General features: G+C 36.1%; 1 protein-coding gene across 2 annotated transcripts in view; it reads left to right on the forward strand.

Moving 5' to 3' along the window:
* The window catches only part of SRFBP1 (serum response factor binding protein 1), a 43433-nt gene extending 16501 nt beyond the window's left edge, over positions 1 to 26932 (forward strand). The window contains exons 4-8 of one of the 2 annotated variants that reach the window (XM_053567115.1): positions 9191 to 9262; positions 17997 to 18078; positions 18779 to 19490; positions 20748 to 20785; positions 24228 to 26931. In XM_053567115.1, coding sequence (XP_053423090.1) covers positions 9191 to 9262; positions 17997 to 18078; positions 18779 to 19490; positions 20748 to 20785; positions 24228 to 24412 — 1089 coding nt within the window. In that variant the 3' untranslated portion in view covers positions 24413 to 26931. Of the gene's footprint in view, positions 1 to 9190; positions 9263 to 17996; positions 18079 to 18778; positions 19491 to 20747; positions 20786 to 24227 lie in introns of both variants that reach the window. The other variant, XM_053567116.1, reaches the window with a different exon arrangement.
* The last annotated feature ends 217 nt before the right edge of the window (positions 26933 to 27149 follow it).

The raw sequence follows: 27149 nt of genomic DNA on the forward strand, positions 1-27149 counted from the left end.
AACAAGGTGGTGTAGTTTTTCAGGTTAGCAATATTATTTTCAAAGTATAAACGCATTTATTAGATCATTAGATTATATTTTACAAAGAGTTAGCCAACAGGTAGAGGATATTTTATAAATACTTTGTAAAATGTTGTAATGAATATTTTGTAAATAAAGGTACATTTAGTTACAATTCCCATTTTCCTATGTCTGGCGACTTTCGGAGTGACTTGTGGGACACCCTGTATATCCTAGTGCAGGTTCTTATTTCTCCCTTAGACTTGGTCTTTGTGCATTTAGTGTTATTACAACTGAATGCTTGAGATTGGGTAATTTATAAGGGAAAGAAGTTTTTTGGCTTAAGCTGCTAGAGGCTGAGGAGTCCAAAAAACGTGGTGCTGGCATCTGGTGAACTTGTGGTGAGGGCTTCATGCCACTTCACAGCCCAGCAAAGTAGAAAGGGAGCAGGAGAGAGCAGAGGGACCAGACACCAGGAGCAGCTTGGCGTTATGACATCCCACTCACAGGGTAACTCACACCTTCCCCCTGGGTTACAGTGAGACTGACTCCAAGCAACTACATTAATTCTCTCATGAGAGAAGATGCCTCATGATCCAAACGTCTCCTAAAGGTCTCACTACCTCTTAGTGTCATTACACTGGGGACAGACCATGTTCAGATCATAATGGTTTTACTATCTTCAAATCAGATTCTGCACAATAATCAGGGACCTTTCTAAATTGCAGACCTAATTAGGATCTTTGGATCCTTTCCCAAGCAACATGAGTCCCTTTGTGATCTGTACTCAAGCTACTTCTCTGCTGCTCTTTTTGCTACCTGTCCTGTACTTTGTGCTAGCTAGACTGGTCCCAAAATATTGTTCTATATTTTGTCTTATTGCCTATGATGTGGCTCTTTAAACATAGCACATCTCTCCCACCTAAACAAAGACTTACTCTTCTTTCAACAGTTAATTCTTATTTTACTAGCTCTAGAAAACTTTTCCAGACACCAATATTCTTATCCAAGAAGAATTACTCAATACTCCCTACCCTCTATAGCCCCTTTTAAAACCTTGCACATATGTCTGCTATTATATAGCAATCTACTGTAATGCCGTTCTTACTACTTAAAGAGAACCTATCAAGTAAATGGGTTGATTTAGTCAATTCATTGTCCCCAGCACCTAGTAATGTGTCTGGTCCATAGTGCATGCTTTCTGGCTAACTGGTTGAGTGACTTATTAATGCAGTTTTTTTTTTTTTTACATATGTTGTCATGTTTTTAGTACTGAGGTTGTCCTAAATCTCTGGAGATTAGTGCAATACTACTGAACTATTACTAAGGAAAGTCTTTAACAAAAGACGTTTATTTTTGTTGTTTTTAATATTAAGTGTCAGAAACAGAAGACTAAAAAGGCTCTTCATTTTAAAGAGTCACCTTAGCTAGTGCCTTAAGGTCATATAACTTCAAATTTACTATTTTAAGAGGCAAAACTTTCCTTGCTTCTTAAAGCAGAACAAGATGCCCTGGTTTAAGAGCCTTCTGTACTCAATTTGTACATGAAATCCTGGTGGTTATTTTAAAAGACTGGTGTCTACTGCTCTCCTCACACTCCTGCACCAGCATTGAGACGCACATCATCAGATTGAAATCCCAGTTTGCGCTCTGGCATGTGGTTTCTGCAGCCTTTAGTCAGTATTTTAAGTAGGTCATATTCCTGAAACCCTTAATGCAGTTGCATTTTTAATGTTTAGGAGTCATGTTTTTTTATTGTAGGCTAAATATACTATATCAAGTCTGTGATGACTTTAAAACATTCTTGTCATTTAAAATAAGAGCAGATGTGGAAAATAAAGGTGGTGTCCATCCTCTGTTTTTGAACCTGCTTGCTTCTATTTGAAAACAAAGAACAAGTTGCTGGCCTTTGTTGGCAAAAGTGATAAAAATTCTGTTGCCATTTACTGAGTCATAGTACACACCTAATTTTTAAATAAATCACTGATTCTGGAATTCTTCATCTTAATAAGCCTACTTTAAAAACTACTGAATGTATAAGTGGGATTTAGGAATAGGAAGTAAAGTAGTGTCACATGAGCTATTTTAAAAAATCTTTATTTTTTGCCTTATTTTGGTTTCGTTTATTAAGTTTTGTAATTCTAGAAATTTGAACTTAAACCTTGGCAGAACATTTGCTAATAACTGGAAGCATCCAAAGTACTTTTGAACTATTAATTCAAAAATTTTGGACAACCAATACAACTATCATAATTCCAGTCTGAAATAATGTGGTGCTTGAGAAAAGAGGTAAATATTACAACATATTTTGTTGGAAATACAACGGGAGACAAGGGACCCTAGAGAAAAGCAGGAGTAAGATCAGTAAATAACTACAAAATGGGATGTTCTTTTCAACTAGATATCACCTCAGTTGGGGTTAAATGGAGACAAGTTATTGTCAAACCTTTATACATGTATGTGCCTCATTCACTTGAATGCATCTTATGTGGTTAAATTTCTATTTTAATTGAAACCATGTGGTCTGGTTTTTTCTTTATGTGAGAACTAATGTTAGTGTCTTGGCTTAGAAAGAGAATTAGTGTTTTGAGATAACAAGGGAAAGTGAATAATTTTTCTTGAATGTGAAAAATCTTATTCCATTTCTTTACTTGTCACTAAGTCATGTAAGCTATGTAGTCTTCTAAGAAATATAAATAATTCTAGTGGGAATGCTTCTTAGCAATTTATAATGAAACTCTGCAGGTCACTTTTGTTCTCCCTTGGTCCTCTATAAATCCTAACCAATCAAAGCCTTTATAAGGTATATCAGGTTTATAGATGAGTACAGCAGGGAGAGAAGGCCTCACTTTTTTAATTCTCAATTTGTGTTGAAACTCGGTATATTACAACAGAACTTATAGATTTTGGTTATACTTAATAATAGTTCTTCTGCATGTCACAAAAGAGCATCCCAATTTATTGATGATTTTATATTTCATATATATAATTACAAAATTTGCAGCTATAAAGAAATAAAAAACAAAAATGAATAAGGTTAGGAATTTCCAGTATAAATTCTACTACTATAAATTCCATATTCTTTACTCAAGTTTGTTAAATTTTAATTTACAACCTGTGGAAGTAGATGATAAGATCTGTTTTCTTCCTTTTGAAGAATGTACTGTTCTGTTGAAAGCAAGCATATAAGTCTTTGTATCATCTCTACTACACCAATGTTAGAATCAAAGAGTTGGAACTTAGACAAGGGATCAATTAATTTAATTCCTTACATAACTTAGGAAAGCTTTACAGAGTGGGGGGCATTGAATTGGCTAGTAGATTTTGCTTGACAAGAAGCATTCTGGGTAAATTGAGCACACCGATCGGCGTGATTTGGAAGGGCTGCTCAGTGTGCGTATGTAGCACATTGAACTGTGCTTATTTCTTTTTCTGTCTCTCTTTGAGAATGGATACTGTCTTGGTGCTTAGTGCACCGATTGTAGTGTGAAGCACCCACATGCACTTATTCAGTGAATTAATGTCATAGCTGGAACACGGAATGAAGGGAGAATTAAAAGATGGAAATAGTGGTAAATGGTAAAAGAGGTTACATTTTAAAGCTTTTAAGAAAATGTATTTTATAGAAAGATAAAGCTGACAGTGGAGGATTTATTAGCAGTAAAAGAGATTGGAGGTAAGCAGCTAGAGTAGGCAGTGACTTGTAGAGCAACCTTACTGACTTAATGTGTTGTCATATATTAAGCAGACATTTATTAAGCCTGTCTTTTTGGAAGGTAACATGCCATGCGATTCCTTGTTCTTGTTCTGCAGAATCACACAGGACAGGCTGAGTATCCCTTATTCAAACTACTTGGTACCAGAAGTATTTTGGATTTCAGATTTTTTTAGATGTTGTCATATGTGCATTATACTTACCAACTGAATGTCCCAAATTCAAAAATCTGAAATTCAAAATGCTTGAGTGAGCATTTTCTGTAACTGTCATGTTGGCGCTCAAAAAGTTTTGGATTTTTGAGCAAAATCACATAGGAGAGCTGGTATGCACAGTTTTTAAAACAAGATAAGTTATAACAGATGCTTTGAAAATGTTAAAAGAACAAGAAATTACTTCTACCTAGTACTCCGTGATGGCTTCACAAAAATGTGACAGTTTAATCAGAAATATTAATGTTACTGATTATGATTCCCTTGATATTCTTTGATTGAATTCCAGTGAAAAAGCAAGGATACTTTTTCATGCAACAGACTTTACATCTTAGAGTTCTTTGTTATTTACAGCACTGGGAAGCTCAACTTTGAAAGTAAGAGCATGGCTCATAAACCGAGTAATAATCTTAGGTATTAATCATTGTTCTAGGCTCTTTGCTAGGGCCTACATACATTATCTCTAATCCCCTTTTTATTGATGTGGGAACTGAGGATTTAAAGGCTTGCCCAAAGTCATACTGTTAGAGCATTGGCAAAGCCAGAATTCAGTCCAGTTTTATCTAATTCCATAGCCTGTATTTCTAACCTTTCTTACATTAAGCATTAAATACACCATGTTATCGGGAATGGTGAGGTATTATAAAATATTGATGTGCTTTTGCATTGTACTTTTAATGATCACTTTAATTCGAAAGTGAAAATAATGAGATGTATCATCATTGCCTCTTAAAAAATAAGAATTGTTTATAATTTGGTATAATTGGAATGGTTGGGTCTTTCTAAAAATAGAGGGTACCTGGTTATACATAAAGGATTTTGTGTGTGCGTTTAACAATTAGAAATAATATCTGGAAGCTAAATATCAAAATAATCAATTTGTCTTGGGACCGAGAATTAGTAGCAGTGATTAGGTTTCGAATAACGTTATTCCTTGCCAAATTCGACACTGTATTTTAAATGAATTTGAATATAATGTGGTGCTAGATTAATTGACAGAGACACGTTAGATTGTTAACACATGGGAATATGATTAAGAAGGAAGTATGAAAAAAATTTAAGAAAGAGTGAAGTATGGATTTTATTAATCATATGTGCCCTTGGAAGAGATTTCTGGAAACTTAAAGGTTCTAAAGAAAATATGCCCTGTAATCCTGGTACTTCCAGAGGTGGAAGTGGTAGGATCTTTTGAGCTCAGGAGTTTGAGAACAGCCTGAGAAGAGTGAGACCATATCTCTACTAAAAAATAGGAAAAATTAGCCAGACATGTGGTGCATGCTTGTAGTCCACGCTACTAGGGCTACTAAGGCGAGGATCTCTTGCTTCCAGGACTTTGAGGTTGCTGCAGGCTAAGTAACAGAGTAAGACTTTGTCTCAAAAACAAAAAAGAAAGAAAGAAAATAACTTGAAAAGAATTAGAACTTGCAATAACAAATGGATTGAGTTCCTACAGATTTTGAAAGACTATGTCTTATTATTTTACTTGAAGAGCATTGTCTTTTAACAAATTCCGGTATCCTTTTTAGTACATCCCTATACCTCTTTTGATATATCCCTATATCTTAGCTATGATTCCAAAGATTTCCTCAGTCACCTAATATAATTTCCCTAAAGCCTTTTGATGAATTTCCTAGGTAATTCACTGTGGAGGGAAAAATGGGAGATGATCTTATTAAATTTAAGGTTTGTTTGCTTATTTATCTTTTTCTTTAACTCTTTGCAATTAGGCAAAGAAAATTAAACTTGAAAACGGATGTAGCTAAAAACTTTCAGGAGCAATGGGCGGCGCCTGTGGCTCAGCGGGTAGGGCGCCGGTCCCATATGCCGGAGGTGGCGGGTTCAAACCCAGCCCTGGCCAAATTAAAAAAAAACTTTCAGGAGCAAAAATGTTAATATCAAGCTGTGATTTTGCACATTTTATTTGATATGCACCTTAATAACAAATAACACATACCTCTCACTTTTCACCCCCACTACTTAATTTTAACTTGCTATCCTGAAAAGACATACAAAAATAGTTTTAAATATTTTATTTACTCCTTTTAAGTTTTCTGCACGATTAAGCCTTTTTAAACCTTATGTTTGGATTCTACTTCAAAACATTTAACTTTTCTCCCCCAGGCTAGTCATTTTATAAGAAGGGAATCTCCAAAATTAAAAAAATAATAATAATCTGTCTATTCTGACTCATTCCTTAGAATGCAGAAGTGTTCTGCATAGAATCTTCAAACTGATGTAATTTCTGGCTCTCATTTTCTCTGCCTACCTCTTTGAACATGACAGAAGCAAATAATTTTATGTGCTGAGTACACTTTAGATGTTTTTACTTGACATTAAAAAAAAAAGGTTATCATGTTTAATCACTTGAGTTAAATAAGCTATTTTGCTTGTCTTTTGTTGTTATTGTTGTTTCTTTGTAGTTTTTTGGCTGGAGACCAGGTTTGAACCCACCACCTCTAGTATATGGGGCCAGCACCCTACTCCTTTGAGTCACAGGTGCACCCTATTTTGTTTGTTTTCTAAAAGATACTTCTACTGTGAGAGATAGGACTATACTATACTATTATACTATTATAATACTGTTATAAAGAGGGTTTGGAACTTCATTTGACTAAATCTTTTGCTATATTTTATGCTTAATATCCATTTTAAAATGAAATGCAAATGTTTGACCATAGAATTAACACAACTTTTTTTAGCGTTTACTCACTGAAATAATTATTTTCACTTATCAATGAAGATAATTTATAGTTTAAAAATGCATTCAGCTTAGATTTTAGAGTATGAAAATTCAACTTTTGACATGAAATTCAACTTGGAACTAAAGTGAGACAGGGCTATTTGTAGACATTTAGTAATTGTTTAACTGGCTGCCAGCAAAAACCTGACACTAGTAAAATTTCTTAGTAGTAAACTTACTTCATCATATCAATCTCCTGTTCAAGAACCTAAATTACCTTCCTGCTGTTTGCCAGATGAGGTCTAATTCCTTGTGAATATTCAGAGCTTTTTTCATCAGTTGACCCCATTTTCCTGAGCATCTGTATCTCTCATTCTTATTTCTGTCCACAGACTATGGTTGTTTTTTAAATTTTTGTAGTTTCATCTGATTATCAGGTTGGCATTTCCACCGCCTTACCCATACTCTTACAAAACCAGGGTGAATGATTGTCACAGCCACACCCTTGACTAACAGTGGTTTCGTTGGGGAAGATGGGAACACATGCATGAGGATACATGCCCAGGGGCCTTTGTCATGATGGGCAGGAGTTTTGTGCAACTAGAGAAAGCTCCCCAGTAATTCGCATCTTTTTATTGTTCACACCATGAAGACTACTGCCTGAACAGAAATTATTCTGCTTACTTCATGTCGATACAGTACTTAATCAGTTTTTAACAGTCTGTTATTAATACACCTTCCTTTGTGTTACTGTGTCAGGTAATTTGCATATTATTTCCAACATTAAAGTCTATGTTTTGATTGCCCCTTTACATAAAGCCTGGTACAGGCTGTCGGTAACATGTTTCGAATATTAACATGCACATAGATAAGTAGATTTTTAAAGAGGTTATAGCAAAATGACATTAAATTGTTCTAATCAAAATGAGAACAGAGATAAAGCTCTACCAAAGTTGTTTGAGAATTTTCCTTGTTTTTCTTGTCCTCCATCTAATAATAATGCTTAAGACTTTGCTATTAGTGCATTCAATGTTAAAGAATTTGAATTAAATATCAACGAGTTTATTTAAGTAAAACCAGCAATGTGTTGATGACTTTTAATGTGTAGGAGGTTGTAATTATAAAAGCAAAGAGTAAAGCCTATGATTTGTGTCACATTTCCTGAAACTTTAACAAGTTGTGCGGACACTGCATTAACTAATTATCTGGTGTCTATACTTCTTAATTTCCTTTACTGTCTTTTTTATAATAGTCGCTGTCTTTTATTTGCAGTCAGATATTCTCTGTCTTATTTAACTTTTTTTTTCTTTGCCTGAATTCTTTGTCTGATACACAATCTCAACACTTTTTTAATTGTTAACTCTTGGCCTGGTATATCGTCTTCCATTTCTTTATTTTCAGCCTTTTTAAATAACTATGTTCTTTTTCTCAAATATATATAGCACAGAGTTAGGTTTTGCTTTGTGATTCGTCAGTTTGAAAGTCTTTTTCTTTTAATAAGCATTAAACTCATCTATCATCAATTATATACCTATGTTTGTTTTTTTTTCTAATTACTGAGTGTTTTATGTTGTATTTACTGTTTTTTCTACTTAATGTATCTTTTTTACAATGTAACACCTCCCCCTTTTTTTTATATTTAGGAAGGCCTATATTTTCTTTCTGTGGTTACCATTGTGCTTTTATTTTGCCATTTGTATATAATCTTTTATTTTCTAGTCATCTATTTTAAATGGTATCATTTAACTTCTGCCTGTTTATCCAGATAAATAGTGATCTTACTCTTTCCTGTCTCTTCTACAACCTCCTCCCCCCGGACAAGTCTCTGTTGCCCAGGCTGGAGTACTGTGGCAGAGTTTACTGCAGTCTCCAGCTCAGGCATTTCTCCCCTCTTAGCCTCCTGAGCACACCATCACACTCAACTATTTTTACTGAAATTGGTTTTAGAGAGGGGGAGTTCTCACTTGTTGCCCAGACTAGTCTCAAACTGCTGGCCTCAAGTGATCTCACCTCTGCCTCCCAAGTGTATAGATTCCACCTTTTTTTTTTAAGTTACAGTTTTTTCTGCTGAGTCAGAATATATATTTAGTTTACCAACTGTCCTTTCTCCTATACCTGCATACTTACTTTGGTCTGAGCTGTACAAACATATATAGTATTCAGTGTCAGTCCTTTGATCAAACATCTCTTGTTGGCTAAAGCTTCTTTTCTGGAAGAGTCTTCTGAGAGGCACATTTATGCAATACTCCCTGAATTCTTGCACTGCACTACTGTTTTTCTATGGATTCCATATTTGAAGAGCTGCGTGACTGGGCGTAAAATCCTTGTTACAGTGGCTTTCATTGAATTTCTTTAAAATATTGACTTGATTTTGTATGTTGTTCTTAGGAAGATTAGCTCTTAAAGTCATTTTGCTATGGCTTTTTTTAGTAGCATGGTAATTTCTTACTCTTAAGGGACTTATTCTTTACTAAAAATTAAGATTTTATTTAACATCAAGTTTCTTTAAGACTTGTGAAGGAATGTAACTCAATGATGACAATTTAAAATTGAACTCATTTAATTTGTTTTATTCTTTTACAGGAATTAAAACCTGATCTAGTTACTAAATCTGCTCTTGGTGAAGACATCAACTTTGAAAAAATCTGCAAAAAGGTATGTGTGCAATGGAATGTGTTTATTCTGTGAAAGGTTCCTTATTTACATTGCTTACAATTTCTCCTTGCATGTTTTATTGAAGAGAATAGTTAATAGAAAGCCAGTTCCTATGAATATATAATGACTTTTCCTCCCTGAGTTCCAGTATTGCCACCAAAAAATATTTTATGGTCATTTGTGACTTGCTTTACCCATTGGAGAGTTTAATCCGTGTACCTTCCAGGTAATGATTGCCGTGGATGTGCTCGCTACTGGGCCGGGGCCTGCTGCCTTCTCCTTCACTGTTACTGGCTTGTTCATCACATCCTTTGTTACTTTCTTCCTCTCTTGCTGTCTTTGTGACCAAGTGATTTTTCTCTGGTGATAGGCTTTGATTCCTTTCATCTTTTTTGTGTCTGCTTTAGGTTTTTATTTTGTGGTTGCCAGGAGGTTTACAAAAACATAATAGCAAGCTGTTAAAGCTGACAATGATTTAATTTTAATCAGATCTTTAAAAACTCCACACTTTTATTTCTTCTTCCTCCACGTGTTAAATTTTTGATGTTATAACTCACATCTATTTATATTATGTCCCTTAACAAATTATTATAACTATTAATATATATATATATATATATATATTTTTTTTTTTTGTAGAGACAGAGTCTCACTTTATGGCCCTCAGTAGAGTGCCGTGGCCTCACACAGCTCACAGCAACCTCCAGCTCCTGGGCTCAAGCGATTCTCTTGCCTCAGCCTCCCGAGTAGCTGGGACTACAGGCGCCCGCCACAACGCCCAGCTATTTTTTTGATTGCAGTTCAGCCGGGGCCGGGTTTGAACCCGCCACCCTCGGCATATGGGGCCGGCGCCCTACTCACTGAGCCACAGGTGCCGCCCAACTATTAATATTTTTAATAGTTTTATCTTTTGATCCTTATATGAAAGTGATTTGCACACCATCATGATAGTATTAGGAGAGTCTGACTTTCTGAATTTAACTGTGCACTTACTTTTACCAGTGAGTTTTATACTTTGCATGTTTGTGTTACTAATTAGTATCCTTTTCTTTCAGCTTGAAGAACTCTGTTTCTCTTTCCTTATAAGATAGTTGTAGTAGTGATGAGCTCCCTTAGCTTTTGTTTGTCTGGTAAAGTCTTTATTTCTCTTTAATTTCTGAAGGAGAACCCTGGCAGGTACAGTATTCTTCTTTGGCAGATTTTTCTTCGTCAGCACTTTGAATATATCATCTCACTCTCTCTTGGTCTGTAAAGTCTGTGCTGAGAAATTTGCTGCTATTCTTATTGGAACTCCCTTACATGTTAGTTTCCTTTTTTTTTCTTGCTGCTTTTAGGATCTTCTTTTTGACCTTTATTTTTGACAGTTTGAGTACATGTCTTGTAGTCTTGTTTGAATTAAACATAATTGGCAGACTTTATTTTTGAGAATGAGTCTCACTCAGTTGTCCTGGGGGTGAATGCCTGGTACCTGGTGTCATAGCTCATAGCAACCTCCTACACCCGGACACATCCTCCTGCCTCTGCCTCCCAAGCAGCTGGGATTATAGACACCCACCACAATGCCAGGCTAGTTTTTCCTATTTTTAGCAGAGATGGGATCTGGCTGGTGCTCAGGCTGGTCTTGAACTTCTGAGCTCAGGCAATCCACCCGCTCCGCATCTCAGAGTGCTAGGATTACAGGCCTGAACTATCACATCCAGCCCTGATTGGAGACCTTTGATCTTATATACCTGCATTTTTATATCTTCTCCAAATTTGGGAGGCTTTTTGCTCCTATTTTTTTAAATAAGCTTTCTACCCCTCTGTTTTTCTCTTCTCCTTCACAAACTCCTATAATGCAAACATTTGCTGTTTTGATTCTGTTTTATAAATCCTATAAGTGTTATTCTTTCCTTTCATTCTTTTTTTTCTCCTCTGACACTATAATATCAAACAACCTGTCTTCAGGTTTATAGATTTTTTTCTTCTGCTTGATCACTTCTGCTGTTGATGCTTTCTACTTCATTTTCATTTTATTCATTGTATTTTTTACCTCTAGAGTTTCTGGGTTTTATAATGTGTAACTCTGGTCTTAATTTTCTCATTTGGGCCTTTTTTCTCTGATATTATTGAACTGTTTCTCTGAATTTTCTTGAAGTTCATTTTGCTTTCTTAAAACAATTATTTTTAATTCCTTATGAGATAATTTCTATATTGTCATTTCTTTGGCATCAGCTTCTGGGACATTATTATGTTCTTTGGGTTGTAATATGGTTTTTTATGTCTCTGGTTTTTTATGTCTCTTGTTTCCTTGTATTGATTTCTACATATTTGACGAAGTACTTATTCCAGATTGTTCCTGAAGCCTGGATTCACTGGGTTGGACCTGTGGATTGCATCTGTAGGAATGGGGCTAGAACCTTGGTTCCCTGGGATAACTCTGAGCCCTGGATCCACAGGGTTTGGCCTGGGATCTTGGCTCTCCTAGGGAGAGTTTAGACCCAGTTCTGCTGGAGCAGGCCTGGACACCATGTCCTCTGGAGTCTGGCCACAGAGGCTAGCTAAGGTGCTGGGGCCAGCATAGAGCCTAGGTCCACTGTGTTGGTACCTGGAGCCACTAGGGCTAGCCTAGGACCTGGGACCATAGACCCATTTGAAGCCTCTGTCTGCTTGTGCTGGCCTAGATGCTAGGACTTAAAGGGCTGCCCTGGGGGCTAAAGAATCCTGCCTACTGGGATAGACTTGGAGGCTCAGTCTGGATGTATTAGCAGGGAGGCTGGACCCCAGGGATTGGCCTAGAGGCTGAGGCCATAAATGCTGTCCTAATGTTGGGGCTACCCTGGGGTCAGAGGAGCCACCCTGGTGCTGGGAGCAGTATTGCTCCTGTGGCCTCCCTGGTGCACCAGCAGGCCCAGAAATCAAATACCCTAGGCTAGGCCTGGAGCTTGGGCTGCAGGATCCTGCCTACTGCCAGAGTGAGCATGGAAACTCAGTCTGAATATACCAGCCTGCAGGCTGGGACCATGGGGTCTGGCTTAGAGTGTGGTGCTGTGGGATCCTGCTTGTTGCTGAAGCAGATCTGGAGACTCAGTCCTTGGGTACCAGTTTAGAGTTGGAGCTATGGGGCCTTTCTGATGCTGGGTTTTGTTGGGATGGGCCCTGTTTGGGCCTCCTAGGCAAAGTCTGGTGCTCATTCCCTTTTTTCCCTACACAAAAGGTATCTCCATACTCTGCTGTCTAAGGTTGGGGGGGGGGGGGCTACATGGGTAATATAAAATTATCTTTCTACCCTCTTTAACACATCTTTTTTGTACTATATTTTGGTGCTATCAACTCTCACCTGATATTGTTAGCTCTTATAAAGATATTTTTGTGTGTAGGTGGTTCAAACTAATGTTTCTAAAGTGAGGTGAACATTGGCGTGCCATCTTGCTGACATCCATTCCTATAAACACTCCTACACATGTCTTTTGGGGCATAACATCCTCTTGAATATATACCTAAAAGTAGAGTTGCTTAGTTATAGAATATGGCATGTTTTGGTATTTGACAAATACCAAATTTTGTAACAATACATGCTCCCCTTTCACTACTATCACTTTTACCACTTAGGAAATTACTTGAGATTTAGGCGCTCTGGTGAGGAACCAGGGCAAAGACCAAATATATATATATATATATATATATGTATGTATGTACAGGGTGGTCATAAAGTTTGTGTTCAATCTGCTTTAAATTGCACATGAACTTTATGGACACCCTTGTGTCTTATTTTATCATAGTATCACATATATGTGCAACCTAGGAGATAAACAATAGTTTTCAAGAGTAGGTACACCAATTTATATTTTGGTGGGTTTTTTTTTTTTTTTCATTTTCCACATATTCTGGAGCATATGTAGTAACCCCTGATTTTAAGTTGCATTTCTTCATTGACGTATCATCATTTTGTTTGGCAATTCGTGTACTGTTTTGTGACATGCCCAGTCTTTTTCCAAATCTTCAGTCGGTTTGTATGCTTAACGATTTGTAAGAAAGAGTTCTTTCGGACTCACAAGAAGCATCCTGTTCTCTGCTCAGATGGATTGATAAGTCGATGCATCCATAGCTGTTGGGAAGCATTCCGAGTAGGCGGTGACTCAGGGTTCGCATGACTGTGCCTGCGTATGGACTTTTCTTTGTTACAGTGCCGATGAAGACAGTCCTAAAGGATTACTTAGCGCCTCTTTGTCCATTTACTGTTCTTTCAAGTAAGTCAAGCTGATGAAAGGAATCCATGATCTGCAGTAATGGCAGTGAGGATTCTCATAATCTCTCCAGACAGCATAGACTGGACCAAGTTTGTCTTTGGAGCTGTTGCGTTCTATTTGTCCTCAGTCTTTTGTATTTCCTTCCTGAAAGTGAGGGCTGATGTGGAATACCCCGTCCTGGCCTCCTCAGCAGGTCTACAGTCCTTTCCTGGCCCCGAGCTTTAACCTCTCCTTCTACTCCCTGCTTTCCCACTAATACCACCACCAACACCAAATTATAATATCCAAAACCCATAAAATAGTGATGAAGACAAAAGCTTTTTAATTAAATTGTATCACTACTGAAAAAAACTTTTTGAAGTTATTTTCTACCCTTTTGGTGTTCTCCAGCATTCATTTCTTCATTCATTTTGTCATATTATCAAATCCTATACTTTTGCAATATTAAAAGGAAAGATTATTTTTTTAACTGCTTTTCCTATTGAGAGAAGTTCATTTTGGCCTCTGCTTTCTCAGAATTCATTATAAGTACATAGAGTTCAGCATCATTTTTTTCTTTTTATTTTTTGTTCTATTTTATTTTTATGTGGTTGTCCTTAGTTGACTATAGGACAGACATACTCTACTGTGAGAACAACAAATGTGAACATTGATCAACTCCGGGGAGTATGACCCGAGGAAGGCTGTAACTAGGTGTAATGTAAGCTTTAACTGAAGATAAACACCATCATCCCCTAAAAACAGTCCCAGTAACTTAGAGGAACTCAGGCATTGACGTGTCCGCCTCCTTTCATGCAAAAAAGGAATGATAACTTATCCTTTCTCCAGTAGATAGTTAGCTTGAATGATTCTATTTCTATTAACATTTAAATAACTGGCTTTATCTTGTATTTGTCTTGCCTCTTACCTCCCAGTAATGTTTACATAACATTTTATGTGTGCGCGTTACATACCCAGTTTGTTTGTTTTTTTTTAATTTCTTCTAACATAGGAACTTTCCGTAAGCAGAACGTGAGAGATTATAGTTCTTTCTCCCTCCTACGGAAGAGATTTCATTTATCTATTTTCAGCATTTAATTGAAAAATCTTAGTTGAGTTTACATAATTGTGGCTTAAAAATGTTTTTTTATTACTTCTTAAATATCTATGCCTAATTTATCATAGTTCTTATAATCCAGCCAAATGGACTTTTCTAATATCTCACTAAATGTTTTTAATAATACAGATATTAATGTGTGGATTTATGTCATTGGCTAAAACCTCAAATTGAAATTAAGTACAATTCATAATAAAAATACTGTTGCTAACATTCTCTCTCTACCAGTTTGTTCAGAGTTAGTTTGTTTTAGGCACCATTTCAAAGGATTAACATCGCATATAAAAGATCCTTTATATTTTAAAATTTTTATTTGCATTCAGAGGTATATGCTCAAAGTTCTTTTCAGATTTGAACACCAAGTGCTTTTGTGTTCAGAATACTCACATGCCAAAATAAATTTTTTCCATTAAAAGATGAGGTATTTTCCCCCTTTTTATTTGATTTATTTGAAATGGAAGAAACTGGAGGTGTGTGAAAACCACAGTTTCCTGAGAATTTTCCGTGGCAAACATTGTGTCAACTTTAAATAAGGAAAGCAGTACTTTCCTTCATACCTCCCAATATTGTGAAGACTTTTTCATGCAGGTGTGAAAACTGTTGGCTCAGACTACTTAGTAGACTTTCAAGCTTCAAAATAAAAATTTTTTAAGATATATCACCATATTCATATTCCTTCTGTGAACTCTGTAGCATTTTCTGTCTCTCCTATGAAGTTTATCGCATCCTGTCTTGGCTTAGTTATTCACGCTTTTGTCTTAGCCTTTTAAATTAGAGCAACATTGTGAGCCTCAAAAAGTGATCCTTATGTCTTCCTGTGTAAGATGATGCCTTTGCATAATAAGAGCTCAGTAAATATAAAGGGGAAAGAAATAAGTGAGGAGGGAAAGTGGGTAGAAGAGAAACAGGGAAAAGGAAATTTAAAATCTCTTGTGGCAAGGCTTGCCTTACTCATTTTTCTGAGTTTTTTTTTTTTTAATTTAATTTCAGCTTGCTTGTTCATTCTTCTTCATTTGAAGTTTTTGTTGTTTTTTTGTTTGTTTATTTATTTATTTATTTACTGTTCTTCCTTTGGCAATTCTCTTTCCCTTTGCCTGCCCAGTAGCTGGGATTACAGACGCCCACCACAACATACGGCTGGGTTTTTTGGTGTTAGTAGAGACGGGGTTTCACTCTGGCTCACTCCTGCTCATACTGGTCTCGAACCTCTGAGCTCAGGCAATCCACCCGCCTAGGCCATCCACAGCTCTGGGACTACAGGCGTGAGCCACCACACCTGGCCCATTCTTCTGAGTTTTTAACCTGGTGCAGTAATAAGATTATCTCATTGTAGTGTTTGGAAGCACTACTAAAGGAACCAGTCTGAGTCCACTTGTTCACAAGCCTCTTTCATATATATATGTCATTTCTTTTCAAAAAGATTCAAAGGTATCTTTATACAATTTGTGACCATAGTGTGTTTTGATTGGGTAAGGCAGGAGAATGAAGATTGGCAGCAATAAGAGGCTAAAAAGCTAGAAAGCATTTTCCTGGCATGTTGCTAAAGGTGTGGGTAGTCTGCATTTGTCCATATTTTAGTTGGAATTTTATTAGCATCAGTGACTTTAAATGTCATCTACTGAGAGCTCAGTTTTATCTGTAGTTCTTTAGGTAGGTACCTTGGTGATACCAACTGAGTGAGGCTGAAATGGCAGATTTGAGTGTGATGTCATGATTCTCCGCCTCAGGGAACCTTCCATTGTATTCTCCAGTGAATGGATCTGTACTAGCCTGCACAGGTTCTTCTTACCTCTGTGTCTCTCTGTGCCCCTTACATCGAAGTATCCTTTCCCCTATAAGGGTACTGGTCATATTGGATTTAGAGTTTACCCTAATCCACAATGATTTCATCATAATTTCATCTGCAAAGACTTTGTTTCCAAATAAGTTCACATTCTGAGTTTTCCAGTGTACATAATTTTGTAGGGACATTATTCAACATAGGACTCAAGGTAATTAAACAGCAGGTAGTCCTGGTACAAGAATTACAAGGTGTAATTTAAAGAAGTTTTTCTTTAAGTGATTTTACACAGATAGGTTCTCCAAACAGAATAGATTGTAAACTGCCATAATCTTGCTTTTATTTAGGTGTTCATATATTTATATTACTGGGGAAGAAAAAGTCTTTTATTGGACTATTGACAATGAAAGGTACATTTAGAATAAAGATATTTGAAGCTGGTAGCTCTGCTTTTAAACACTAGTGAAATTTATTTATTTGCTTTATTAAATGTATGTTGGCTGCCTTCTGTTAGCCATCCGTCAGTGCGTACTTATTCTAGGCACCGAATCTACGGCAATGAGATAAAGTCTCCGCCTCACAGATATACAAACATCGTCACTGGGCTGCAGCATTAAGCGATGTTAATAGTGATGAAGTGTTGTGCTAGCTGAGATGAATGACCCTGCAGGAGGGGTCAGCTGAGATGATCAGTCCGTGTATGTATTCAGGAGTAGAGTGTTCCAGGTAGAGAGGTGATTGCCTTGAAATGACCTGAACTTCAGAGGTAACAAAGCTTAAAGAAGAGCCAGCATGACAGCAGTATGATCTGATGCTATCTTTAAGCATCGCTGTGGCTGCTGTATGGAACATTGACTATGAGATAGCAAAATGAAAAGGAGAGTGACCAGGGATGAGCTTACTAGGTTGGTCCAGAGGAGGGGTGCTGGTAATTTGGGCAAAGCTATTAAGAATAAAATGCTGAGAACTGGTTTATTTTGCAGGTGTGGAACCACAGGATTTACTGAAGGACTTGTGAGATATAAGGGAAAGAGAAATAACATATAGTGGAAAAAATCCTTGAGTTTCAGGCCTAAAACCCAAAAGAATAGAAATTACATACAGTAAAATGGGAAAGACTATAGGAGAAGCAGCTTTGAAAGGACAAGAAAGAATTCTGTTTTGATATGTCAGATAGATGTTGAGTAGGTCGTTGGATCTATGGGTCCATAGTTCAAGTTGGAGCTGGAAGTAGAAATTCACAAGTTATCCACCTACATACAGCATTTAAAGTAATTAGCCTGCTTTACGCAGTTTCCAATCAGAAATGCTTCTAACACAGTAGCTATGTTACTTTTTTCTTTTTTTTCTAACATCATATATGATACCTAGTCCTGGAAATGTACTAACTACAAATATTTATTAATTGATTACGAGATCATTTTAATTGTCCAAAGGTAATAATATTTTTTATCAACATGATCTCTATCTTTAGCATGGCTTATACTGTTAACTTATATAATGAGAATATTAACAGATTCTGTCCCCTAACTTTAATTTTAAAGAATTTGGATAGATTTTATTTTATTCACTTCCACTAGTTCCAAGCTATTTTTATTTTATTCCCATACATTTTCTTTCCATTTGCAGCCAGATTCTACTGCAACTGAGCGAGCAATTGCCAGACTAGCAGTACACCCGCTTCTGAAGAAAAAAATAGAAGTGCTAAAAGGTATAAATTAAATGACTTTTAAGCCATATACTTAGTGCATTTGTGTATATGATTTTGGATAATGGCTATTCATTTATTTTCAAGATTTTTATAGTTCTTTGGGGTCTGTTATAAATATAAATTTCATTGCATATATATGAAGAAAAATTAAATATATTTTTTCTTAAATTCTAGTACATTAATATATAAACATTTTATATATAATATATACATTATAAAGCTGAATACTATTGGTTTTCTAAATATTGCTGTAGCTCATAATACTTTTGGTTTTGCCATTAAGCTAAATAATTTTAATTTCTATATATATACGTTACAACATATTTATAGATTGAAATGTTTTTGTCAAAGATTAGATGATATGTATTTTTATGTCTAGAAGCATAATTTATAGTATTCAATACATAATTATAGAAATTAAGTTGTTTTATTTATTTGTATTCAGTGAATTTTTACTGTTGTTCATAACTCTAAGACATGAAGAAAGGATCATTTTCATTTATAATGGATACATCTAAGCATGTCTTACAAGTTTAGTTTTAAGAAGTCAAGATTTCATTGTGATTTCAAATATATTGTTCATATTTAGTATGAATTCCAATTGCCCTGTTAAATGTTTCCAAATAATCTTAAATGTACTATACTGAAACAGTGGCAGTTTATGTTTTGATGCTAAAACAAATCACACACTTCCTTTTAGCTGCTGTCCAAGCCTTTAAAGATGCAAGACAAAATGTTACTGAATTGGATTCACCGAAGAATGCTTCAGAAGAAAATCGTTCTAAGGACACTTTGTGTTCAAATGATAATGCGAGTAAGTTACAACATGAAGATATTAGTATTATTAATGTGCAAAATGTGAATGAAGCCAAAATTCCGGCAAAGAAACCAATAAATAACTCAAAGACAAAAATGGCCAAGATGGAACATGGACGCAAAGCAGTAGGCATTCCAAATTCTCCATCAAAGCCTTCAGGAAAGGATTCTGTAATTCCCCCTGAACCCCAGAAGATACCTGCTTCCCCAAAGATGAAAACACAAAGTCAAACCAAAGGAAAAAAAGGATCCGATAGCTCACTTGGTGGTAGCAGTGACGAAGAGTTTCATGAAGAAGAGAAGGAGTATTTTGATGACAGCACAGAAGAGAGGTTCTATAGGCAGTCCTCCATGTCTGAGGATAGTGACAGTGGCGACGACTTCTTCATTGGGAAAGTCAGACGAACACGAAAGAAGGAAAGTAGTCATCATTCTTCAGATAAGGAACAAAAATCCCTCCAAAAAGGGTTACCCAAAGAAGGCACCAGTGAAACTCATTGGGACATAAGAAATGACAAAAACAAGCCAAGTACAGAACCCAGGAGGTTAGAATCAGTGTTTTTCTACTCTTTATCTGGATCTAAAGGCTCTAGAAGGTAAGGATATTTTTCTATTCTGAAATAATTAATAGTTCTTTTTTAAATAGATAATGAAAAATCTACATTTGCTTTCAGTAAGAGAAGAGCTGTCTCCATCTCTGATCCTAGTTTTTACACTTGGCCCCTCCACCTCTATGAAGGGCTAATAGATAATAACGCATATGGCAGTGCCACATTCATTTAGCTTCACCAGAAAACATGTCACAGCCAAATGATAGGCCTAATTTTTGTTTTATTGTTTCCGTTATCAAAATTTAGAAACTTCTAGTTTTTGATGGAAACTTTTGAAAATGTTTCACACATTTTTTTAAGCAAAACTCTGAAAAGAATCTTGTGTTGTTTTTTTTTTAATGATTCAAGGCCATTGTTGTAAACATCAAATCATTTTTCTCTCTAGTCCCATTTCAGTACATAAGGCTACTTGCCCTAACACTCGGTTTGTCCAAACTGCTTTCTACTTGGTGGTGTTGCTGTCTTCATCCCTGCTGTTAGGCACCACGTTCCACCACTGCTGTCTGATAATGCATTATAGATTATAGATTATAAATTGTAAATCAAGAAGTTTAATTTCATTTGTAATTCTAATCTGATAGAAGGTATCTTTACATTTTAGAGTGAAGATCATTGTTAGCTAATTTCTTCAATAATAGCTGTTTTCTTCAGTAAACTGGGTTTTTATGTATGTATAAGTCAGGGATATTCTTTAATGAAATAGAAAAATGGGATGTAGAAATTTTCCCAAAAAGTTGTCGAAAAGACATAAAACATTTTTGGAGCCTTGAAAATAATTAAATTGTTCCTTATACAGGAATAATTGTATACAGGCTTCAGTGTAGCCTGCCTCAAAAGGCTATATTTTTATTTTTGTCTGAAAATAACACACCACTATCCCTCCTCCTTCCCATAAAAGATAATAATTTTTGTTATATGGACTCTTTCCCTGGAAGAAGACTTTAATATTATTTATCTAGATAATCCCCAAGAGTAAAAAGAAAGTAACCAAGACAGGCTATTTTTCAGTTATGAATAGAAATCTCGATAAGGGTGGTAAGGGGAAAAGTACTTCATGTGTCCACAGAAATACTAGAGTCTAACCCCTGATGTATCTAAAACCTAGGGTTCCTTAATTATTTTATTAATTGCTCGTGGAATGAGGGAGTATAGCAATCCTTTGAGTTTTGTTTTTATCAGTTTTATTATGTTTTCTTAAGATGAGAATAGTTATTTATCATAATGGTGTTTTTCTTCTTTTAGAGATTACAGAGAACAGGCTCCAAAAAGCAAAACCCTGGGTATGTATTGATGGCTGCCTGACCTTCATATATAATTGACCTGTGTTTTGCCAAAGTGGAAGGATGAAAACTTATAGTTGCTTAATAGCCTGAATATAGTTCCACTTAAGTAGTTATAGAGCATCTTATAATTAGCAGCGTAATTTTTTACTCTCACTGTTTTTTTTTTTCCCCTTGAGTCCTGCCAGTGGGAAAGATATAAATAAAATTTTTCAGAAAAAATTGTATCTACTTAACTTTTCAATATATTTTAACTAAATTATTATGAATCATATCTTAATCACTCAATACCATTAAGCATTCAGTAAAAAGTATTTTACTTTTCAAGTTCAAGGAATAATCAGAAGTATTTCCAGATTAATTCATAACATGTCAGAGTTTAATACATTTGGGTAGGCTGACTTCTTATACAATCCCAGACTTTTACTGGCTTAACATAATAAAAACTTATTTTCCATTCATCTCACAGTCCACTGTGAATCTGGAGAGAAGCTCTGTCCCAATTATTCTCCATTTGCCAATAGAAGTTACGGGAGTACCTGGAGATTTTCTAGGAGGTTTTCATGAACCAGGCCTGAAAGTGCCAGAAAGCAGTCCTGCTCACGTTTAATTGACCAGAATTTAGTCACATAACCTTATCTAGCCACAGACAAGTGTGGCTATCTAGGAGAAAAGGGTGTGAAATTTTTTGAACACAATTTTTTTTCTGCCACTGACCATCCTTTCTATCACCAAAGCCAATTTCACATTTCCTCTTACACATAGACAAGGAAGCCAAACTACAGTCACATCCAGTCACTGCATCCAGCTCAACATCCAGGATCACTGGGTGCTGATGCAGGACTTTCCGCAGATCTCATGGATGTGACTCCTCAAAGCTTGGAGACTTTGGTACTAAAAAGATGGTCCCTGGCCTGGGAGGGTCTTTGTTCCATGGCCACCTGAAATGTCTGCTTGAAGTTTGCCCCAAATTGCTGGTACAAAGATAAGATCCTGAAGATTGTTTGAAGTCTAATAGTCGCAGCTTTTTTGCCAGCCCAGGCTTATGATTTCTTCCACTATGCACTACCTCGAAACCTTGGTGGATTTCTGATCTCCTTATTTCCATAAGTGCATCATGAGCTAGGAAGTGCTTTAAATATTCTTTGTCTAGAGCTGTTTTTCAAATTTGTCTTGTTTATTTTTTGTGTTGTCTTTTGTTTTTCTCATCCCTGCTCCCCTTCTGTGTCTGATGCATTGAGACTTAACTAAGTTTGGATGGGAAAGTTGTACCTTAACTCTTATCTGTGTTCTAGGACTGAATCTCTAATCAATTGCCTGGAAGGCAATTTGAGACCCACCTGGGCAATATAGCACAATCCTGCCTTCACAAAAAATTTAAAAATTTAACCAAGTGTGATGGCATGCACTTGGAGGCCTCGCTACTCAGTAGGCTGAGGTGGGAGGATCACTTTAGCCCAGAAATTAGAGATTACAGGGAGCTTTTGATCACACCACTGCACTCGAGCCTGGGCAAGACCTTGTCAAAAAAAAAAATCTTAGTCTTATACCTTACTGTTTGGGGGTCATACACTTTTCTAAACTTTAAGTTCCCAAATACATGTATCTGAACTCTCTTTGAGTTCTCTCAGTTCTCTTTTTTTCTACAACTTTGTCAAGGATAGCCAACAATAGACTAATCTTTCTATTTTTTCCAACCACTTGGTACTGCAAATTTTGTAGGCATATGTCCTCTTCACTGGCTACAGTTTTACCTATTTGTTTAGCACACAGGTAGCTCACCTCCCCGTCTCAGGTATCCATTACCTCATCACCTGCCACCAACGAAGCCATTATCCATGATGTTATTATAATGGCTGTCCCCTACTTCAGGGTACTGATTTCGCTGTTACTCAGAGTGGACTACCTGCTGTCACAAATAACTACAAACCTCAGTAATTTACTTCTCATCTATCAGTCTCTGTGCTTCTGGGAGCCTCATTCCATCTTGTGCCTCTTCCCTCTAGATCTTAGAAATGTTCTTCATTGACTGGGGATAGAGAGAGGAATAGTGGAAGAGTGAATTGAGGTGTTTATGGCCCAAGCTTTTACATTTCCTTGGCCATAACCTAGTTAGTTATAGGGCCTCACTTAACTGAAGTGGGAATGGAAATGATATTCTGGTTGTATGACCATAAGGAAAAGAAGATGGGTTTGGCAAAACCATGGCAGTAGGTCTCATTTACATATATGCACAAGCACAGGGTAACTGTAACTACTGTGAGGCACTCTCATATTTCCCAGTGACAAGATCCAGTAAGAGGGGTTTCTTTTTCTTACCGTGTATATTTAAAATATTTATCGGTTTATTTACAACTTTATATAACATAAAAAATAACCACCTTCTTTAAATCTCAGTTTTCATGAAAACAGTTTCATTTAAACTTTTTATCATTAGAGTCACTCTTTGAATATTATAACAGATCTCTAGAGTACATGTGACTTATACAAGGGATAAGGCGCTTTGATTCTGTTTAGATTTCTGCTTTAGAAATGTTATCCCAAAGTGTGCACTTAGTTATAATACATTATGACATTTTCTTTTTAGAGTTCTTTATAAAGCTTTTGACAGTGATCTCTAACTTGAAATGGAGAAATTACATATCCTGAGGATGGATTATTAATCTACATTACATTTTTTGCCTCCCTTTTTTATTCTGATTCTATCAACTAAACTCTATAAGCATCCAAAATATACATTGATTCAGGTCTTTTCATACTAGGGTGTCTTCCCAGAGAGTAGAATTTTGTTCTAAATTATGGAAAGTGCCTTTAGTAAAAGATACAAGACTAGAAAATAAGTCTCCAACTTTAAATTTGAAGGATAACATTAAAACTAAAAAAAAAAAAAAAAAAATTTTTGTATTATTTTTTTGAGTAGACTTAGTAAATTGCCTTGTAAACTAACTTTTAAGTCAGTAACAAAAAGAAGTGGAATCAATTAATAGACCTTTAAACATAAATAAATAACCATCAGCATTGTCAGACCCAGTATTTTACCTAAGATGTCAATTTTCTGACTACACCTGCTCCATACACAGATTTTATAGGGTCAAAATATTCTTTTGAAAATATACCTCCCTTTGGGGCCTTCGATGTCAGCTGAACTGTGATCGCATTCTTTATGTTATTGTAAATAAGACAGCACAGCATATTAGGAGCCACTCAATAAACATCTGTTTACAAGGGTTAGAAAGTATGTATCCCAAAGTTGTCTACTCATGTATAAATTTTCAGCTTCAAACTTTCTTCCCCTGGAATTTTAAATTCTGAGATAGTCCATTTAAACAAACAAAATTTCTTTGTTTAACATTGATTCGAAAATAAAATCTGTTTTTCTTGTCCTCCCACGCGCTCTTTAGATATATACTTAGTTGTTATTATTTCTGCTCTCTTTTTCCAGATTTTCCACAAAATGAAACCCAGGTCAAGAATCAGCTTAATAAAAATTCACAAAGAGGACTTAAAAATACAAAACAGCAATTGCAACAGCCTCTTCATCCTTCTTGGGAAGCGAGCAGAAGGCGAAAAGAGCAGCAATCTAAAATTGCCGTGTTTCAGGGGAAAAAAATCACATTTGAAGATTGATTAGTGTCTGTTTTTGTGAAATTCTTCAACTAAAACTTACTTTCCTTTTTTTTTTTAATGAGCCTATTTAATTTGCATTTGAATACATTTCTTTAAAGGGGTTATAGAATTTTTTTTCTTTTCCTATGTAAATTCAAGTTACGTGTACATAGGCCTTTCACAAATCATATACGTACTTAAATAGATTTTTAATAATATCCCTCTGACCATTTCCTCAATAAAAGAAGTCAGAGATTATAAGGACTTCAGATTTTCTCATTTAAGTTTGTCATGAAGTGTATTTTACTGGTTTGGCTGTGTTCTTTGCCCTTAAAATAAATGTCAACATATATTTAAAATAATGGGCAAATATGAGGAAATTGTTAACTATTTAAAATAGATCACTTTTGTTAAAAGTTATGATATATGTGTTAATGGTCGAAGGTGATAGCTCACACCTGTAATCCTAGCACTCTGGGAGGCCAAGATGGGAGGATGGCTTAAGCTCAGGCTAAGCAACACCAAGACCCAGTCTTTACTAAAAAAAGAAAAAATAGAAAAATTAGCCAGGCATTGTGTTAAGCGCCTGTATTTCCAGCTACTCAGGAGGCTGAGGCGGGAGGATCACTTAAACCTAGCAGTTTAAGTTTGCTGTGAGCAAGATTCACACTATGGCATTCTAGCCTGGGCAAGAGAATAAGACTTTGTCTCAAAAGAAAAAAGTTATAGATAATTATATGGAAGTTTCAATACCTTGTGCTCATGTACTTCTTGACTGTTCTAAAATAGTTTTCCGAGAGGGGTCCTCAAAACTACGGCCCGCAGGCCACGTGTGGCAGTGTGTTTAAACTATAGTCCGGCCCTCCAGCGGTCTGAGGGACAGTGAACTGGCCCCTTGTTTAAAAAGTTTAAGGACCCCTGGATTTCTTAAGTGTATTTCAGTTATTTAGGCAAGTTGTGTAATTGTAGCAGCACAATCAAAAATCAGTTTTATATCACCGTATATAAATATTTCTGCTGAATAAAGAACAGTGTATTTAGTTATTTGACCATGTACTCGTAAAAAATTTCTTTGGAGAAGAAATTCTGAAGGAGGTAAGAAAGAGCATTTCTGCTGAAGGCCAAGCAGAGAGGTTATACAATGACTCATTGAAGGGATTACTTTATACATAACAGTACTATTATTTAAAAGGAAAACAGGATTTTAAAAATCTCAAATGTTTCACTTTTGCTACTCTGGGAGAAATTAAACATTCCTGTTTAAGTAATACTAACTAAATGTCATGTTTCCTGCACATTAGTGCTGTTAATGGCAGGGAAGGCCATCTGGTTAGCCTGAACTCACAAGCTCTCAAGAGTCATTTCTATTTAAAAAACTTAAGAATTTAGATGACTAGAGCAATGGAATTTGAGAGATTATGCAGAAAGAAAATGATTTTGGCTATGTTAAAATGCAAAATTTATTTCTGTGCTTTTTTTCTTTTAAATTTTTATTTTGATGTATTTTCAGACCAATGAAAAAAAGTTAAAGAAAAATGTCTCTGGTACTGAGCATTTACCTAACTGTGAGGTTGGGAGTACTTGTCCTTCAGATGGCCAACTATGCCCAAGACTTCCGACCGCTACTGGAAAGGGTGGGGAACTTGTGGCCTTCGGGATCCCCATGTGCAGCCCCTAAACCAAATCTGGACCTCATAGAACAAATGTATTTATTAAAACAATTTACATAAAGTTTGGATCCAGTCAAAAGACTGCACTCCAGGACTCAGAAGACCACATGTGGCCCCAGACCTATAGGGTATCCACCCCTCAGTGGCTCTCAAATGCCCTAGTGAGCATTTGGCAACATCTGGAGATATTTTGAGTTGTTGCAAGGGTTGGGAGGCAGATATATTCTAGCAGATATAATCCGGGGGTGCCGCTCAATTTTCTATGGTACACACAAAAAAAAAAAACTGTTCTAGCCCAAAAGGTTAACAGTGCTGAAATCGAAAAACCCTTTTCTAAGGCTCATTGGGCTCATCTACCTAGGCATTACTATTCTAAGAATGCCACCCAATGCTGTGTCTATTAGGAAGTCTTTCTGTGGTGGGTGGTAAGAACACTGACTGTGTCTAGGGCTTATGTAAGGTTACTCTTTCCCAGTGTTTTTTCCCTGGCCTCAATAGATTGTTCATACACATTAATTACACAGATCAGTCTTCTACCAAAGACTTGAGGGGACCTTTCTGCTGATCTCCAGTGCACTTTCTCTCTTTCTCTGCATTTCTCCTAACATATTTTGCCTCAAGGTTCTAATAACAAAAGCCTGCCTAAACTCTGAACTCCTGTCTGTTTCTTCAATTGAGCAAGGCCACTGATCTCTTTTGAGATTTCTTCCCCCTGCATTATAGTTTGGAAGCCCTTAAGGCAGGGAGCTGTAACAGCACCCACTGAAAGGTCCTTCAGGTATTACTATCCCATCTATCCCCATTGTCAGAAAGCCGTTGTTCTGTATGTTTTGTCCAGTTTTCTAGTTGTTTAATGTGGAAGGCCAAATCCAGTCCCAAGTATTTCTTAGTGGTCAGAAATAGAAGTCCTTCATTATTTATTTTGATGCTTAAATTGTGCTTAATTTGGCCAGTGGGGGCCTCCTATGCCCTTGTAATATAAGTCAATTATTTAATAATGAGAAGACTGGTTCCCATTATCCACAATATATTTACATATTTGCCTAACCCTAGAATACACAGAAGTTCATTTCAGAATTGCTAAATGA

This window comes from Nycticebus coucang, chromosome 17 (genome assembly GCF_027406575.1).
Source record: "Nycticebus coucang isolate mNycCou1 chromosome 17, mNycCou1.pri, whole genome shotgun sequence".
Classification (NCBI taxonomy): Eukaryota; Metazoa; Chordata; class Mammalia; order Primates; family Lorisidae; genus Nycticebus; species Nycticebus coucang.